This window comes from Narcine bancroftii, chromosome 14 (genome assembly GCF_036971445.1).
Source record: "Narcine bancroftii isolate sNarBan1 chromosome 14, sNarBan1.hap1, whole genome shotgun sequence".
NCBI classification, from domain to species: domain Eukaryota; kingdom Metazoa; phylum Chordata; class Chondrichthyes; order Torpediniformes; family Narcinidae; genus Narcine; species Narcine bancroftii.
Genome location: NC_091482.1, coordinates 51,946,955 through 51,966,259, shown reverse-complemented (window position 1 = coordinate 51,966,259; position 19,305 = coordinate 51,946,955). Strand labels below are relative to the sequence as shown.

The 19,305-nt window shown below is 40.6% G+C and overlaps 1 protein-coding gene across 1 annotated transcript in view; it reads right to left on the bottom strand.

Moving 5' to 3' along the window:
• The window catches only part of LOC138749151 (hepatoma-derived growth factor-related protein 3-like), a 74,228-nt gene that overhangs the window by 33,507 nt on the left and 21,416 nt on the right, over positions 1–19,305 (bottom strand). Inside the window, exon 2 of the mRNA XM_069910143.1 lies at positions 2,258–2,334. Coding sequence (XP_069766244.1) covers positions 2,258–2,334 — 77 coding nt within the window. The remainder of the gene's footprint in view (positions 1–2,257; positions 2,335–19,305) is intronic.

Below are 19,305 nucleotides of genomic sequence, written 5' to 3'. Positions count from 1 at the left end.
CCACTTGCTCACCATTTAAAAAATTTTTTTGAATGTTCTTCCCTCTGAAATGCAAATCCACACTTTTCCATATTGTTTTCTGTCTGCCATCTTCCCACTTGCTTAAATTGGGCACCTAATCTAATACCCAAAGCTTATTCTCCCACTGAACCATCAGCAAATTAAAAAAAATTAAATTTATACAGTACAATGAGTTCCTGCTGTCTAATTACATCCAATTAACTGACACTGCCCCCCAACCCCACATTTTGTAGGGAGGGAGGAAACCCACGAGGACGTACAAACTCCTCAAAGACAGCACTGGATTCAAGCCCCAGTTGCTGGCACTGTAACAGCGTTGTGCTAACCGCTGATTTGATTTTTCATGCTCTCTTTCTCTTTGGCTTAGCTTCGCGGATGAAGATTTATGGAGGGGTAATGTCCACGTCAGCTGCAGGCTCGTTTGTGGCTGACAAGTCCGATGCGGGACAGGCAGACACGGTTGCAGCGGTTGCAAATCCACGCTGCTGAAGATCAAACTGCGCTGGGTAGGTCACGTCTCCAGAATGGAGGACCATCGCCTTCCCAAGATCGTGTTATATGGCGAGCTCTCCACTGGCCACCGTGACAGAGGTGCACCAAAGAAGAGGTACAAGGACTGCCTAAAGAAATCTCTTGGTGCCTGCCACATTGACCACCAGTGGGCTGATATCGCCTCAAACCGTGCATCTTGGCGCCTCACAGTTCGGCGGGCAGCAACCTCCTTTGATGAAGACCGCAGAGCCCACCTCACTGACAAAAGACAAAGGAGGAAAAACCCAACACCTAACCCCAGCCAACCAATTTTCCCTTGCAACCGCTGCAACCGCGTCTGCCTGTCCCGCATCGGACTTGTCAGCCACAAACGAGCCTGCAGGCCTCTTAAAAATAGCGAATCTTGTGGTGTCCCAGTAGGATCCCCTTTCCAACCTAGAAATTACCTTTCTATTCCTAGTTTATTGGTAAAACCATGGAACTCCCTGCCCACACTGCGAGAGAACCTTCCCCAGAGGAGACTGCAGTGCGATCCAAAGTAAGTCACCATCATTTTCTCCAGGAAAATTAAGAACAAGGAATAAATATTGGCCTTGCAATACCCATATCTTGCAATCATGATTAAGTAAAAAAATGAGTCATGTGAAACACATGTGCTCCTGATGCATAGAGTAAATGATTGGCTCTTAAGCAACTGTGAAAGAGCTTAAAGATTTTCAATTGTTTATTATCACTGGTACTGAGATATGGTGTTTTGCATGTTATCCAGGCAGGTCAACTCAAAAGTACAATAGATCCAGTGTTACAGATAATACGTCTGTTAAAAGAGTAAAAGGGCAACATCATCTTAATAATGAGAGGTCTGTTCAAGACTCTGATAGCCAGGAAGGACATGTCCTGTAATCTAGTTGTGTTTGTTTTCAACCTCATGCAATGTGGTGATATGACCACCAGCCTACTGCCAGTCACGCAGGAGCCACCGAAGCATGAACTGGTGTTCAGACTTTTACCTGAATGAAGCCTGTTGTCCAGACTTCTGAGTTTTGTGCTTGCTTACTGCTACCTCAGCGCACCACATGCATATTCTGCCTGATAGGAGGGGGAAGAAGAGTATGTGGGTAAGACGGGAGAGGTCTTTTAATAGAGGCAGTCCCCAGATTACGAACGAGTTCTGTTACCTGGCTCTGCCCATAAGCCAAATTGTATGTAAGGTGGTACAGGTACCTATGGGGAACAGCCCATTGTAAGTACAAGTTGTTCGTTACCCAGACATTTGTAACTCAGGGACTGTATGTAGGCTGCTTCCCCAAGGCAGTGGGGAGGATGAATGGAGTCAACAGAGGGAAAGTTAGTTTGTGTGATGGCCTGAGCTATACTCCCAGTTGCACAATCTCTTGCAGTCTTGGGCATCACAGTTCCCCCATCAAGTTGAGATGCATACAGACAGGATGTTTTCTATTGCGGTGATGCATCTGGACAGGATATTTTCTATGCTCATCATTACGAACACATCTGCGTTACTTACAAAAGTCACGGGGGAAAAAAAAAATCATCTCTTGACTCAACGATTGAACAGAAAATGTCCAAGTCTTAGCTGCACATTTTAGATGGAGTTTCTTCAAAAGGACATCTTTCAGATCCACTCTAGAGCTCTCCGTTCACATTCAGCTGTGTGACAATATTTCCCCCCCCCCCCCATTACTAAATGGCCATTTTCACCCTTTTATGCTTTGTGTGTACTTACGTTTCATGAGTTCCAAAGAAGAAAATAGGATATTTATTTGCTGGTGGTTTCACAGCTCCCTCTGGGAGCTCATCAATCTGTTGAAAAAGAGAAGACTATTTAGCAAGGGTATCACCACAAATGAAAGCTTCAGCAGCTGATACAAATTTTTCAATCAGTGTACATTTTTGCAGCATCAAACTGGACTGAGATGGCAAATTTTATTCATATTTCCTTGCAACATAGAAATAAGCCATTTGGCTGAGCTATTCTTGCTCATAGAAGCAGAGGCATCTACAAAACTTGAAAATATTGTGTTCCAAGCAGCTGGTCCTAGTATTTACAATGAAATGAATCTCAAGATACATCAGAGACACTCTACAAATTTTTACTTCAAATAATTTAGACATACACACAACACGGTAACAGATCCTTTTGATCCATGAGCCCGTACCACCTGATTGCATCCAATTGAACTAATCACTGGTAGATTTTTAAGCAGTGGGAGGAAACCGGAGCTCGCGGACGCAGAGAGAAAGTACAAACTCCTTATAGGTAGTGCCGGATTCAATCTCCGGTCGCTGGCTCTGTAACAGTGTTGCACTAACCGCTATGTTAATCGTGTCACCTCAATATTCAACCTTCACCAAAAATATGCATTCAACATTATTTTGCATAGTCAAACTTAGCCTTTCCCCCAAACATCATTAGAAACATGGAACCGGCCCTTCAGCCCATCTATCCCATTCCAAATTATTTTTTTTTGCCCAGTCCCATTGACCTGCATATCCACACCCATATGGATCTGGTTTGGATGGGAAGACTGCAAAAGCACGTCCTGAGTGGCAGCCAGGTCGACAGGAGCCCTGCCAGAATAAACTCTTCATACCTGGCATCCCCCACAAATGCCGTACCCCACATCTGCCCTCCATACCCCTCCCATTCAAATTTCTCTCACACGTTGAAATCAAACTCGCTCCCACCACTTCTGCTGGCAGCTTGTTCCACGCTCTCTCCACCCTCTGAGTGTGCAAGTTCCCCTTGAACATTTCATCCTTCACCCTCAGTTCGTGTCCTCTAGTTCTTGTCTCCCTACCTCAGTGGAAAACGCCTGGTTGCATTTACTCTCTTGAAACCCCTCAGAATTTTGCACACCTCCCTCAAATTGACTTTCGTCCCCTGACGCTCCAGGAAATAAAGTCTCGGCTATTCAACCTTTCCCTATCCCTTCTCAGTTACTTTTTCTTTTAACCTCCTCTCTATATCTGCTCATTACCTCACTGTCTGTGTTTCTCCTCCTCCTCTCCCCACCCCATCCTCTGCCTGAATTTTGTCACTTCTGAAGAAAGGTTTAGGCTGCCTTTTACTTTCCATGGGGGCTGCATGGTCTGCTGAGTTTCTCTTGTGTTTTTGTGGACTGTCCTTTATTTCCCAGTTCTACCAGGCAAAGGCGCCTTCTTTCAGACGGCATTCTGAGAGATGGGATGGAGGAGACGGTTGGACAAGTTTAGCATACCCCACCTCCCCCACACTCAAACTTCCCACCCACATTGATCATTCAGGAAGCTAGCACATCCCTGAATGCCTGGCAAATGCTCATTATTCTTGTTACTGAAACCTCGTGAATCATAAAGTCAGCAAACTAATATGGAAATACAATGGCCAAACATGAGTTTAAGCGATTGGCAGCAATCACATTAGGAAAGAAAACATACTGTGAGACTTTATTAGATAAATTGCCAATCCTGTGAACAGAGATCATGATGGATTACTGAATTAAATTCACATACAAAGCAGTGCCACATGCATACTCATTGGATCTAATTTGCAAGCATAAAATATAAAAGTGGCAATTGTGAAAGAGTGGAGAGTTATGACAAGCTGCCAATTAACACTAAATGCAGGCAATTCCATGCAAGGCCATTCCTCAATTTATCAAACCCATGGAATTCATGTTAATCTTACCATACGCAGTCTGAAACTATATCTAATAATAAAAACACAGCAAAATATACTCAGCCGGTCTTTCACTGTCCATAGAAGACAAAGATATATTGCCGACTTTTTGGGCCTGAGTCCTTCTTCAAGGAAGAAGTAGAAATGAGCAAAAAGCAGGAAATCTCAGAATAAATAGTGCTGGCTGGGGAAAGAGTCCAGACCAACAAAAGGTGTGAAGGGAGAGGAGACAGGGACAAGGGAGGGAGAGGGAGAGAGAGAGAGAGAGAGAGAGAGAGAGAGAGAGAGAGAGAGAGAGAGAGAGAGAGAGAGAGAGAGAGAGAGAGAGAGAGAGAGAGCTGGGGGAAAGTGATGGGGGGAGGGGGAGGTTAACAAAAGCCAGAGAAGTTGATGTTAGTGCCATCTGGTTGGAGGGTACCCAGACGGAAGTTGAAGTGCTGTTCCTCCAATTTGTGTGTGGTCTCAGTCTGGCAGCGCATGAGACCATGGACAACCTGATAAACACCGGTCAATGGGGGAATGGGATGGCGAATTGAAATGGGTGGCCACTGGGAGATCCACGCTATTTTAGTGCTATGGAACCGAGGTGATCAAGAAAGAACTCTCCCAGTCTGTGCCAGGTTTCTAACAACAGTCTAATAGTCAGCTCATTAAATTGAACATTATAATTAGTATAGCAATTTAACAAAGGTAAATCGCCTTTTCACTCTAGAAATTCACCATTTTGTGAATTATATTGATGAAGATTTCTGTGATCCTAGTAGTCTTACAGGAGGAGAAGATTTGTTGGTGGGATTATTGTTAAATCAGTCAGAGGAAGAACCTGGGCTTGATGTCATGGGCCAGTCACTCTGATTGCGATTTTGCCACACCTATATGGATCTGGTTTGGATGGGAAGACTGCAAAAGCACGTCCTGAGTGGCAGCCAGGTCGACAGGAGCCCTGCCAGAATAAACTCTTCACACCTGGCATCCCCCACAAATGCCGTACCCCACATCTGCTTTCAAAGTTCTCGTGGTAAAATCGTGAATGTTAAATATCTCTAGCATTAAACATAACCAACCAACCTGATAAACACCGGACAACAAAAGTATTGCTTCCTGAACACCTTTGGGTGTATTTTATGGCTGCTGATCATGAAAATGACTTCAAAATGTTCCTATTGCATTTTTTTTTAAGATACAACATATTTTTGTGAGTCATGTTTTTTTTAAGTCTACTCCAAGTCTACAAAACCATGAAAGTGCAACATGTCATTGAAAATTCATTTTCTTCCCTGCTGATCTTGGTACAGTCAATGACGGACATGTGAAAAGTTCCATCAGGACATTGCGATATCGGGGCAACTGGAATCCATCAATGCTGGCCGACTATTGTTGGACACTGTCAGGAGAGGCACCAGATGCTGAGTACAAACGAAAATGAACGGCAAATCATTTTTAGGTCAGTTGAACTAACGCAATGTGTCACCGTCAGTATGTGGTTAGACGTGCAAAATTCAATAAAAGTTAATTTCATGTTTCTCCAGCTTCAGCAAATCTGAAATGATCTTTGTGTTCGGCTTGAAGTTGTCTATTATAATCACCATTTTTTTTTTCAGGAAGCAAACTTTCTGAAAAAAGTTGTCATCCAGTATAGTTAGAGGCGCACGTGAGATGGCAGATACTGGAATCTGAAGCCCAGTGTAATCTGCTGCAGGACACGTCGGATGGAGAGATATAACTGTCGATGTTTTGAGCCGAATCACTTGCTCAGGACTGAGAGATGTTACCACAGGAACAGTGTAAAGAGGAGCCTTCCTTTTTATCCTTGCTGATGTTGCTTGTGCCCTAATATTTAACTTAAAACTCATGAAATAAATGGTAAGAAAAAGCTACTTTCTGAAGCCGTGGGTTTGGATGCTTCATGAGCGTATGGCCCCAACTGTTCAATTGATTATCTGCTAATACTTTGCCATCAAGATCCAACTCATTGTGATATCTAATTAGCCTACTACAAGTAGTTATGCCTTTTGCTATTGTCAGAATGTGGTTTAATAGCTTTCAAACTATGCACACTGCTTCCATCAGAATTCCAATTGTTCTATAATTCTGGCCAAGCTGTTTTGTTTAGCTCCATTCCATGCAACTTCAAGTCATTCACCAAAAGACAAATCAAGCCAATCAATTACAGAGAGAAGATTTGAGGACAGTCTGTGGCCTCCATTTGAGTGTCCATCCACAAGAGATGACCCATCTTTCCAGAAGCTATCTGATTTTCATTCCTTTGCGAGATCCATTTGTAGAAAGGAAGTGGTTCTCATATGCTCATTGGAATGTACGGCAGGATGCACAGAACAGTAAAATGTGGGACCAGAAGGATCATTTGTTCTCGTCTTCAGAACAAAACAGAATCTCACTTTTGGTGAATGGTTGCTGGTGGCTCTTGCAAGGAGCAGGAGTAAAGCCCGCTGTAATGTGGAGGGTCATGTGGCTCTCCACCTGGAACCTAGTTGAAAGTCACAGACCTGACCACTGGCTCCTTGTAATCAACCAGTGATTACCTGGGCCGGACCCTCCAGATTTCTGTTCTATAGCTCTTCTTCTTTTGCTGTGGACAATTCTGATTAGGTGTACACTACATAGGGATCCGGGTTGTTGTATACTGTTATAATTATGGATACTATCTGAGGCATGCCATGTTAGACAAGGTAGTAGTCCTTGGTTGTTACAAGTCTCTATAAACAGTTGTTAGAATTTGTAGTATTAAGTCCGATGTACTGTGCTTGTGAGAATGTTAGCAGTTACTGGTATCAGTAGCGATAAGTCTGATATGACAAGTGTACTGTGTTGTGTGACGGAGAATATTTGCGTGTGTTATCCCTGTTGCAATCCCCATATACGGGTTTCAATAAAAATTATTTCTGCATTCAGCCTGTGTCCAGAACTGCTATTGTTTGAACCCACCGAACTTTTGCCTTCCCACACAACAGTGTTGTGTCTTATGTCATTTACATCAAGGACACATCATTTATCTTGGACTTTTGATGCAATAAAATATCCCAAAGTATTTCACAGTCACAACAGAAACAACTACAAGCTTGCTAAATAAAACAAAGGAGCAGAGAGGGAGTTAACACCAGAACAATATAGGGATTAAATTTCTAAATCAGGAAATTTGCTGTATATCTAATTGCTTGACAGAAGACTAACTTTGTTTCTAAATCTTGAAAAAAAGATTGACTGTTGATTGTTTCTGAGTATGAATGTCGTGTTTAGTTCTATTATGTAGATGCTACAAATGCAAAGGGCTCATAATGAGGTTCACTAGCAGGGAGCAGGTGTGAGACAATTGAAGTGTGAGGATATTGGGGAGCTGGGGTATTGGAGGGAAGAGCTGGGGAATTTAATAATGAGGAAAAATTTATTCAAATAAAAAGCAGGATGTTGCCTGGATTGGGAAACAAGACTTATGAGGCAAGGGGACTTTTTTTTCTCTTTGGAGAGTAGAAGGACGAGAGGAGACTTGATAAAGGTCTACAAGATTACGAGAGGCGCAGATGGGTGGACAGCCAGTACCTGTTCCCCAGGACAGGATCAGCAAACACCAGAGGACATATGTTCAAAGTGAAGGGAGAGAAGTTTAGGGGAGACATCAGTGTTGTTGGTTCCCGGAAGGCCTTGCCGGGGATGGTGACAGAGGCTGAAACATTGGGGGCATTTAAGACACAGACAGGCACATGGATGGAAGGAAAATAGAGGGTTATTAAGTAGGGAGGGTTTAGTACTTTTTTAGGAAGGAATATATAGGTTGGCATAAGATCAAGGGCCAAAGGGCCTACACTGTGTTCTATAGGGGGCATGGAATGGAACCTGATAGTTGATAGGTGGAACTAGATGGAGATGAGATGCTGGGCAGATAGATCCAGGGGGATGGGGCAGACATTGATTGATGGATCCAGACAGAGAGGGGACAACGGGGCACGTTGGCTAACTGAAAGTGAAAAATTCAGCATCCATCATTTTCCATCTTTGTGCAGGATATTTTACTGATTGATATGTGTGACTCCCAATACTCTAAGTTTACACCATTTTGTAGGGATTCAATTCAACTCTTTTCATCCATAATGGACAACCTCATGTTTGTGAATTAACCACAATTTTGCCCATTTGCTCAAGCCATTAATACCTCAACATAGTTTAATGTTTGCTACTTACTTTTATGTCACTGGCAAAGCTGCATAAGTGCCTTACTGTCTCACTCTCTAAGCCATTTAGAAGAAAGATGAGCAGCTGTGTCATTTGGAGAATGGGGAGGGATCTCATTGGAAGATTTTGAATGTTGAAAGGCAGGCAGAGTAGATGCAGAAAGGCTGTTGCCCCTGGTGGGAGAGTCTAGGACAGGAGGGCACAACCTTAGGATTGAAAGGCGTCCGCAGGAATTTCTTTAACTGGTCAATCTGTGGAGTTTGTTGCCAGAGGCGGAGTTTCCCTCTCCCATGTCTTCTTACCCAGCAGAGCTTCAAGCACTATATTCCCTTCCACGGAGAGAGTTGCTGACTGAAAAAAACCTCGAATTATATCAAGGAAAACTGCATTGTTCTTATTAATTTCCTTTAAGCACTGAAATCAAAACATCCTTGTTTTGAGAAATTGTTGGCCCTTGGTGCCATTACTTCCTAGCTACTGTCTTTTAGTAAATTAATTAGGGGGCTGCTGCCCTTTTTCTATATTAGTTTCCTTGGGATACCATCTACTATAAATATTGATGCAAAAGCATCTTTTAATGCCCCTGCCCTTTTTTTTAAAAAAAAAACTTTTCACTTAAATCTGACCATCTTGGTCCTGACCCTTTTCCCTCACACAATTGTTAACGTTCAGCATGCATTGATTTAAATTTTCCAAGCAAGTTTCCTTTCAAACGACTTTGATGAACTTCTTCGTGTTTGTGTTATCCTTCCTGTCCCTCTGCATCTCCCCAGACACTGACCTCTACACTGGTCCTTGCTGTTTTGTCCTGCTCTAACTGGCAACAGATGTTAGATACAGAATGATGTTGCATTCTTTCATAGTCGCTCAAGGCTCCAAGGTTTCTTTGGCGACTAGAAACACTATACAGTACTACACTTTGATTTTACAAATCTGGATAGTTTATTCCATCTCCAGCTTTGCACAAATCTAAAGTCCTAGAACAGTGGTTCTCAACCTTTATTTTTCTAATCACATACCACCTTAGTAATCCCTTACTAACCACAGAGCATCTAAGGCAGGGGTGGTCAAACTTGCTTAACTTAAGAGCTATATACAAAACATAAACTTCAGATGTTTGAGAGCTGCAAGGCATCAAAAAAATTACATGCAAATTTTTACTCTTACATGCATTTTGTGATAAAGGTTTCATTTAAATGTTAAGAAATACTTATCCATAATAATATTAATTCATGTATGTACTTTTAAAACTGCTATCTGGTATTATTTTCAATAATCAAAAAGTACACATTCCATATATAAGTATTTATTAGTTGAATTTTGTGGACCAATTTTTAAGGTAAAATTTAGGGGGTTGACTACTTTTGACCGCAATAAGCTACTGCATTGTTTGGGGCTTTAGGAGCTCAGACAGGCAGGCAGATGGCCAGGAATGGGTGGTAAGTCCGGCTTGTACGATTCCTGTCTCAGCCAACATATTTCCATGAGCCGCACATTATACGTCAAAGAGCCGCACGTGGCTCGCGAGACGCAGTTTACCCACCCCTGACCTATGGCATCCTATGCCTTAGGTGCTCCATGGTTAGTAAGGGATTATTTAAACTGGTATGGGAGTGGAAAATAAAGGTTGAGAACCACTGTCCTCGAGGCTGTACCTTGTCTCTTTTCAAACACGACAAAGAACTTAATCACATGATATAGACTTTGAGATAAGTGTCTATGTTAAATAACATCATCAGTCTGTTAACTAAATATGGTTCAGTATTCATCGTAAAATCGAATTTGCCCTGCACCCTTTATTCTAGGATATTTTGTGCAGAAACACATTTCAGAAACACTTTTCAAGGCGAGAGCTCATTTGTTAATGCCGTTATCTATTGAAGTAAAAATCATTCATGGTTTACTGCTGACTCTTCTCTATCTGCTTTTGCACAATCTCCATTTGATCATTACTGGGTTATACAACTCCCATGAGAGTCAAATTCTTTTCCAAAGCACTTTGGAAAAGAAAAATCACCAGGTCTGAGCCACAAAAAGTGGTGCCCTAAAGATTGTTCAAAAGAGCAAGTATAAAGTGTATCTTCAAGAAGAAAGAGAGGTCCAGGCAGAAGGGAGACCATTCTAGAGATCAGGGTCAAGGCAACTGACGCTCATGGCAAGTGGAGATAGGCAAATACATGAATCAGAGGAGTTTACAAACCTTGAAGAAGGTTACAGGGAAAGAAAAACTCACAGTCACATGGCAAATTGATACAAGGATGTGCCTTAATAGAAGCCAATACAAGTTTGCAATCAAAGGCAATGGGTTGAATGAAGTTTAGTACAAAGTAAGAGTATTGGCAACAGGGATTCAGATGAGCTGGAATTTAAAGATGAGGGAAGGTGTAAATATGGCTGGAATAGTGTTTTTTTTTTGGTCAGTTACATCTAGAAGTGTTCAAAGCATGGTTTTCCAAAAATGAACTGAGGTTTTGAAGGAAATGGGCAGCATTACTGAGATGGAATTCCACAGTCTTGGTGGTTGAGAGGTATTAGTGATAGGGACTTTGCTCAAGTCAAAGAGGACACAGGCAGAGACCAGAGACAGCAACCAACTAGCCAGTTCAGGTTGTGCTGGAAGCTATAGACAAGACAATCAGATGGTCAAAATCCATCCCTCCAACTTGTTGAAGAAAAATGAAAATACATTTATGGTAGGAATGGAAGCAAAAATATTTCCATTATTACTGGGTCAAAAGTTCTTCACGTCCACTCTACCTCCAAACTCAACAAGTTGCAGGAATCAAGCTAAGTTCCATTATCAATCTGGGACAGTTAACAGGCGTGGCCGTGCACAGTAGCTGACGGCTATCATACAGGCCCCGCAAGCGATCTGGAGGGCAAATGGTATGTGAGGATTTGAGCACAGGAGGAAGAAAATCTTGAACAACTGTGCAAGGTCTCAGAGAGGTAGCCCCTGGAATATTGTATCTAGCTTAGCTAGAATGTGTGCTTGCCATAGTTGAAGTGCAGCGAAGATTCACCAGATTGGTTCTAGGGATGGTGTTTTTGCCATACGTGGCAAAATAGGGGAGGTTGGAACTGTATTGTTTTGAGTATAGAAATAAGAGATTGCATCAAAACAACAAAATTCATAAAGAGCAAGACAAACTGGGTACAGGAAGAAGGTCTCTCCTTCCTGAAAAATCTAGGACCAGGAAACCAGCTTCAGATTAAGGGACAGGTTGTTTCGGACAGAGATAAGGAGAGGGGGTAGTTGACATTTGGATTTATTTATCCAATCATTGTGTTCACTCAAAACAGATTTTTGGATGTTAAAGAAGCCAAGTTATAAGGAGGCTGTGGTGGACACTAGTGTTGAGCTAGGATATCAGCCGTGCTCTTGATGGATGATACAGCATATGCAAGAGGTTGGTTGGCAAATCCTGCAACTATTGGTGTTATGCTCTTAAATTCTTTCTAACCCGAGGACAAACTTTGGACACAACACTTCCCAGCAACATTTCACTTGAAATGAGAATCTGAAGCTCTCTCCAGTTAAAAACATGAATTTTGAAAATCTAGTCATTTCAAAAGGCTTAATACACAAGATTCAAATTGGAAATCTAAAAAATAAGGTAATTCAAAAATATACTGCGAAAACATTAATGACAGAACCTTTGAAAAAAGGATTTATATGAGAAATGTACAGTTTGTTGCAAGAGAAGATGAATAAACTTGGTGTTTTTAGAATTAAAAGTAAATGGGAGAAGGAGTTACAACTTATTATATTGAAGGAGGATTGTTTAAAGATATGTGAAAATGCGGTAGCCAAGTTGATTAATGCAAGATATAATTTAGTTAATTATAATTTTGTACATCAGTTATATTTGACACCGGAGAAGTTTTTAGGGATTCGGATTTATGTTTTCGGTGTGGAGTTCAAAAAGGGACTTTTCTACATTGGGGTTGGTTATGTGAAAAAGTGCTAAATTTTTGGTTAAAAATTAGACAATTTTTAGAACATTTATATAATATTCAGTTATTATTTTTATTAGGATTTATGGCAGACTTAAGGGGATTGAAATTGGATACATTTCAAATTACTTTTGTACACTTGACTTTAGCTGTTGCAAGAAAATGTACAGCAGTAACATGGAAAGATGATGTAGAGGTTAGTATTCAAAGATGGCATAATGAATTAAAATCCTGTATCTATTTAGAAGAAAATAACATAGATGACATAATAATTTTTTTTAAAATTAAAATGTAGGATCCATATTTAAAATATTAAAATTAAGATATTTTAATTATTCTTTGTATGTGTTAAGTTGAGGCACTTTTAGGTTTTGTATAAGGCTCCATTAGTATGGGTTTTTTTTAGGGGGTGGGGGTTGGGATTGTTTATTAATTTACTAATTTAAGACTATGTATTTTATTTTACTAATGTATTTTTGTAAGAGGGCTATTTACTGTATTATCTTTTTAAAATATTATAAATAAAGTTTTCAAAAAATATACACTGTGGAAATATAATTTATCACTGCTTCCTATTCTTGTACAGAGGCATGATTAAGCACATCTACATATTGAATGTACATTTATCTCAATTCTGAACAATCCATCATAACAGGGATAGATGGGGGGGGGGGGTCCAAAGATCTCAGTTTATATATTTAGTGGAAAATTTGAACAAATAAAAAAGGAAAATATCTCATTGCATTTATGTTGCTATTTAATAAAATTAGTGAACAGAAAAAATTGCCTTAAGAACATAAAACAACTCCATAGTTTTATCAACATTACAAACGAATTATCTTTTTGTCGAGATCCATCAATATATTCTGCACAAATACATTGAGTACTTATTCTCTTGTGTAAGGTCACATTTAAAGCCAACGATGAATGAAAAAAAATGATGGAATAAATCAAGTGTCTGAGAAAGAAATAGAGTAAAATCCCTGTTATCCAGAATTCAAGAAAATGGCAGCCTCGAGCAATCACCAAAAAAAAAATAATTGGAAAATAGGTTTAAAAAAGGTTCAACATTGGCACCCCTAATGGACAGTTCGCCAATCTTGCAGCGCACAATCTCAAATAAACTGGCAAATTCCCTTTTCCGGCATCTACCAATCCCCATAGGTGCCGCACACCGGGGGTTTTACTGTACCTGCATTTACGTAATGGCACCAGTAAATCCTTATCAATTACTTCACAATGGAAATTATTGGAAATCAAAAAACATTGCAACCAATTTTCTCATTGATCTACCTTCTATCATTTATTCAGAAGTAATGGGCTCACTAACAATTGCACAATGTTCAATTTTATTTGCAACTCTGAAAACACTGAATAAATCTTAAAGCAAGACCCAGCAACCATTCAGGCATGAGCCATTAAAAAGGAAAGTAATCTTCACACCATACAAAGTGACAGCAATGACCAGCAAGAGAGAATTGAACTGCCTGCTTTTGACATTCACACGACAACCTCATGACTGAGATCACAACTCACAAATAACATGGAGGGGAGCACCACTGACCAATGACATAAAAACTGGCTACGTGAGCAGATCGGAGACTGGGTAACCTGAGGTGAGTGATTAATCTTCGGATACACCAGTGTCTTTCTATCACCAGTCAACTACAAGTCAGGACTCAATTATGACTGTGATTGCAAATATATTTGCCAACATGACTATAACAGTCAAGGAGCTTGCCAAAACAGTCCATTTGCTTGCTAACCTATCCATCGCCCTAAACTTTCCCTGCCTCCCACGCCCAGCACACGAGCTTCAATGTATTCCTTCTTCAAAGAGCACTCGAGTTACATGCCAAGCCTGCTCCATTGAACCTCTCAAATCTGTGACCTCCACAACAAAGGTCCATGGTAGCAGGAAGCTGGAAGACCATCACCAGATGTTCCTTCGCATGATGCACAACATCCAGATTGGGAACACTTTCCCTATTCCTTCATCACCGATGGATCTAAATCTTGGAACTCCCACCTTTATAGCTTTGGCTACGCCTTTACTATAGCTCACTGCAACCTTCGCAGGGGCAATTGGTGATGGCTATTTAAAGTTGGCCAGCAACTCGTGCTTTCACTAATCAAAAGAGCAAGCTCTTGCAAACAACAATTAGATAAATGTTTTTAACCCTTTGGACTCCGTGTCACTGTTTTCAGGGACTACCAACAGTGCATATACTCCATGTCCCAGATTTCTGGGACTGGTTTTATACCCAATCACCTGCTGATTCGTACTGAATATTTGTAATGTGGTTTACCCATGGACCCAGTACAGAGTATATACTATGAAAGTTTAAAAATGGTCGGTGTCCAAAGGGTTAAACACCATTGATCCAAAATGTACATTCTGATTTCTCTCTCTCTCCAAATATGTTGTCTGACCTACTGTGTTAAAGATCCTTTTTATTTGTTTCAGACTTCCAGCATCTGCAACTTTTTCACTTATTTGTCATTATTTTAAATTCATTTTACAGGATATTGACATTGCAGGCAAAGCCCACATTTATTGTCTCTTCCAGATTGCCCACAAGAAGGGTGTTGAACGGCTGCAGTCCAGTGTGGAATGAAAGATAAATATCATCAAGAATACTGAGATGTGAGATCTTTTATGTTAACTTGAGCACTTATTTTAATTTAAATTCATTTTATTTATTTATTTAAATTTAGACATGACAACATGGTAACAAGGCCCTTCGACCCAGGAACCCATGGTGCCAAATTACTCCCAATTGACCTACAACCTCCAGTACGTTTTTTGGACGCAAGGGAAATGTTAAATAGTGCAAGATCGCATTACAAGTTGGAAACAGTGTTACAAACCGAAACCAATGACTTTCACATTGTAGAGAAATGGAAATGCAAAGGTGGCACTTTATGAATGAAGCTGGGCATTGAGAAATCATAATAAATTGCCTTCTCACCACTTCAATGTTTGAAAAGCAAACACTGAATGTAGCCACAAGTAATTACAACAGAGGTTTACAACTCACTAACAGATCCTGCTATAAAGCACAAATCAGGTTTATAATTAATTAAAATGAACCAGAAATAATGGGCAATAATAATGCAGGTTAATGAAAAAACCAGCTACTTGGTTTATTATATGAAGTGGTAAATTGGAGCATTGGGAATCTGTTGCTGGAGTGGCAATCCATGACAAATTAAATAAATCTGGAACAAAAAAAATTGGCATCAGGAATTATAATCGCAAAACTACTGAACTGTCGCCGTAAATTATATTGAAGGCATATTAATGCCTTTTTAAGGAAGGAAAATGCCATTTCTTATCTTGTCTTGTTTACAGGTGAAACCAGAACCACAGCAATGCTTTTATCTCTTCAATGAAGGGACTCAGTGTCTGGGAAGTGCAAGGGTAACACTGGCGAACATAATTTTTCCCAAAAGGTTTGCTTCCCAAACCAAAAAAAATTGGGGATTATGATAGATTGAACATTTCAGATCTGCTGCATCACAAAGGAAGAGGGAAAAACCATTAAATTAACATATTGAATTTAGCATGTTTAATCGCATCGAGTTAGCTCAACTGTCCTAAAAATTACAATAATTAATCACAGACTATTGAAAAATCTACCTAAATATGTACAATTTTCTTTTTATCCTCATTACACACTGCGCCTGTTACAGCCGTCCCAAAAAACTGGCTCATCATTTCTTTGATGCAATCAAGGAGTTAAAATGAAAGATTGCGCAGGGTAAATGTGTGTATTTTTCAGTGGGTAAATTGCAACAGTCCTTCACCTGAGTGCAAAATGCAGGATATATAATCCAAATCTTTAGCACGAGATCAAAATGTTCATTACAATATAAATACTTCCAATTTAAATTTACGCAGAGAAGTACAGAAACAGGCCCTTGCAGCCCAAGAGACAGTGCTATTGATATACCCTGATCAACCTATAATCTCCTTACCATTTGAAGGGTGGGAGGAAACCCACACTGACACGTGGAGTACGTACAAACTCCTTACAGACAGCGCCAGATACAAAACCCGGCTGCTGGCGGTGTAACAGCATTGTGCTAACCACTACACGAACTGATAGAGTTAGGTTCGTAATGGAGGATCCATCAGTGCCTCGATCAGTTCCCTACCCTTCACATTCAAGGTTTAGGGTAAAGGAATCTTTGTGTCCCACCTGCACTTGCATAATCCAAATCAATGAAAACCAGAAGACGATATAATGATGTCACTCAGATCATCGGTGTGCCAATCATTTCAAATAAAAGGAAACCCACCGTCAAGCAAAGGAAAGCCAAATTTTGCACATACAAAGATACAAATAAAGCTATGCATTATATCTTATACTTTGTGACGTGCATTCTGAAAAGCAACTGATCTTTGATTAACCTCTGATAGAGCAGATGATGCTTTCCCTCACAGAGTTACGCTTTTGATCTCAGAAGAACACAACTCGGCCTTAGCAACAGAATAATAAATGACACCCTGCCATTAAAAACCAGTAAATCATCAGTTTTGCAGTTAGCAGGCCCCCAGGAGAGTCATTAAAATAGACTGTTAGTGTGAAAAATGCACAGTTATCTATAATATGATAGAAAGAGTAAACTAATAAATTCCCCAATGGTTCCAGGTTTAAAATTCATTACTAGAGAAGAAAAATATGAATGACTTTACAAATAGAATTCCAACATTAAGAACCTTAGTCCTCAAATACAATGAACTGATCTAGTATTTTTTTTAAATTTAGAGATACAGCATTGTATCTGGCCCACAAGCTTGGATTGTCCAATTACACCCATTTCATTCTTGTATTACAGACTATTACGTCAAAGCAGTGGTTTTCAAACTTTTTCTTTCCACCCACATACCACCTTAAGCAATCCCTACGCCATCTGCGTTTAGTGAGGGATTACTTGACGTGGGATGCGAGTGGGGTGGGGGGGGGTGGTGGAGAAAAGTTCAGAACCACTGCTCGGGACTATGAAACATAATGAGCCAATTAGGGACGATTAAAACAGTTCAATGTTTTTCTTTCCATCCACATACCACTTTAAGCAATCCCTTACTAATCACAGAGCACCTATGGCATAGGAATTACTTAAGGTGGGATGTAAGTGGAAAGGTAAAGTTTGAAAACCACTGCGTTAAAGGAAAGACCACAATCACTTGACATCATAAAACCCTTTCTACTAACAACTTGAATGTTATCTTGTCATGGTGGAGAAGCTTGTGTGGTCCTGAGATCCCAAGAGCAATGCCGTCTGGAACTATGCTCTTAGTCGGGCCACCCATGGTGGTAAGGTTGAGGGTGAGGCCCCTGACAAAGCACAATCCAACCAAGACCTCACCGTTGGAACAGGTGGACAAAGTTACTTCAAGCTCAACGGCTGTGAAGGCAGACGAAGGCTGCAACAAATCCATAATTTCCAATCATCATGGTTTCCAGGCCATTAGAATTAGTTGGCTGACTTGTGAAGTACCGTGTCCTTCTTTGAGTGCAGCATTAAGTACACGTTAAGCAAATACATGAACAGGCATCTTCACTCGGTGAAAAATGAAGTCCATCGTCCTCGACCTTAAGTGATAGCCACAACTAACTACAAGGTATGTCTTGACGTTGTTTGTTTGAGTGGTGCTGTTGTAGTAAGTGCAGTGTTGAGCTTTCTGAGGGTTTTTGGAACTGTATTCATCCCCATTTATCTCAAAGAGTGATGCTTGAACAACACTCACGAACCACAACGTCATCCAGGATAAAGTAGCCCAACAACCAAATTTAACATTCAGTTCTTCTTCCACCATTCACAAAGTAGGCTGCACTTGTTCTAACAGCATCACAAAATCCCATGACCTCCACAATCACAAAAGAACACCACCAGCAAGTAAACACATTACCAGCAGGTTCCTCTGCAAGTTGCATCCCACCTTAAATTGGTTGACATGATTATCACTCCTTTTGCTATCACCTTCTGAAAAGCAGCATGGAAGTCCCTTCACCTGTAAATGAAGGCAATGGCGTAACTCTATCTCCTCAGAGCAACTGGGGATGGATAGTAAATGCAGGCCATGCCACAAATGCCCACATCCCAACCCCCCCCCCCCCAAAAAAAATTAAGAAAATGTAAAGTAGCATTCCTGGTTGGTGCCAAGGGAGTGTCAGTGTGTAAAGCCCTGCCTGTCAAATTTATTCCATTGACTTCAATAGGGTTTGGTAAGTATTGTTACTGCTAATAGCCCCACTCTCGCCAGCAACTTAATTATTGCTGCCAGACACAAAAAGGAGGAAAGAAATCATCTGAAACTAATTTTGGAAATCCACCCATACGTTTGGTATCTAACATCTGCAGTATTTTGCTTTCAATTCAGACATCCACAATGATGTAGACCCCCCCCCCCTTCACCCCCCCACCTCACACACCAGCTTTTGTTTACTCTGCAATCAGCCAGAGTCTGGAACTCAACAACATCCTTTCTGAATACTTGCAGTGAATTCATGTTTGTTATTTAAACTGGCAACATGGCTTCAATCCCCTCCCTTTGGAGGCTACTAACACAAACAGTCCACTACTAATCATAAAAAAAGGGAAGGTACACATTAGGTACAAAAACCACACGAGTTAATCTTACAAATTTTAAAAGTAATTATGAAAATACCCCCATAAAGAAACAAAGTCAAGATTCATTTCAGTCCTGGAACATCTAATTTTTTTCCAAAGTCAGACATGCCATCATATCGGACGACCAGAGTGTGAGTGGGAGGGACAGCATCTTTCCATCTCGTTAACGTCGCCCTTCTAGCGATAAGGGAGGCGAGGGCAACTACCCGGGATGGTGATGCATTCAATATTAAACCTGATGGCCAACTTATTCCAAAGAGTGAGAAAAGGATTTGGAGTTAAAGAACTAATGACATGGTATGAAGTACCCTTCCCAAAGAATGGAA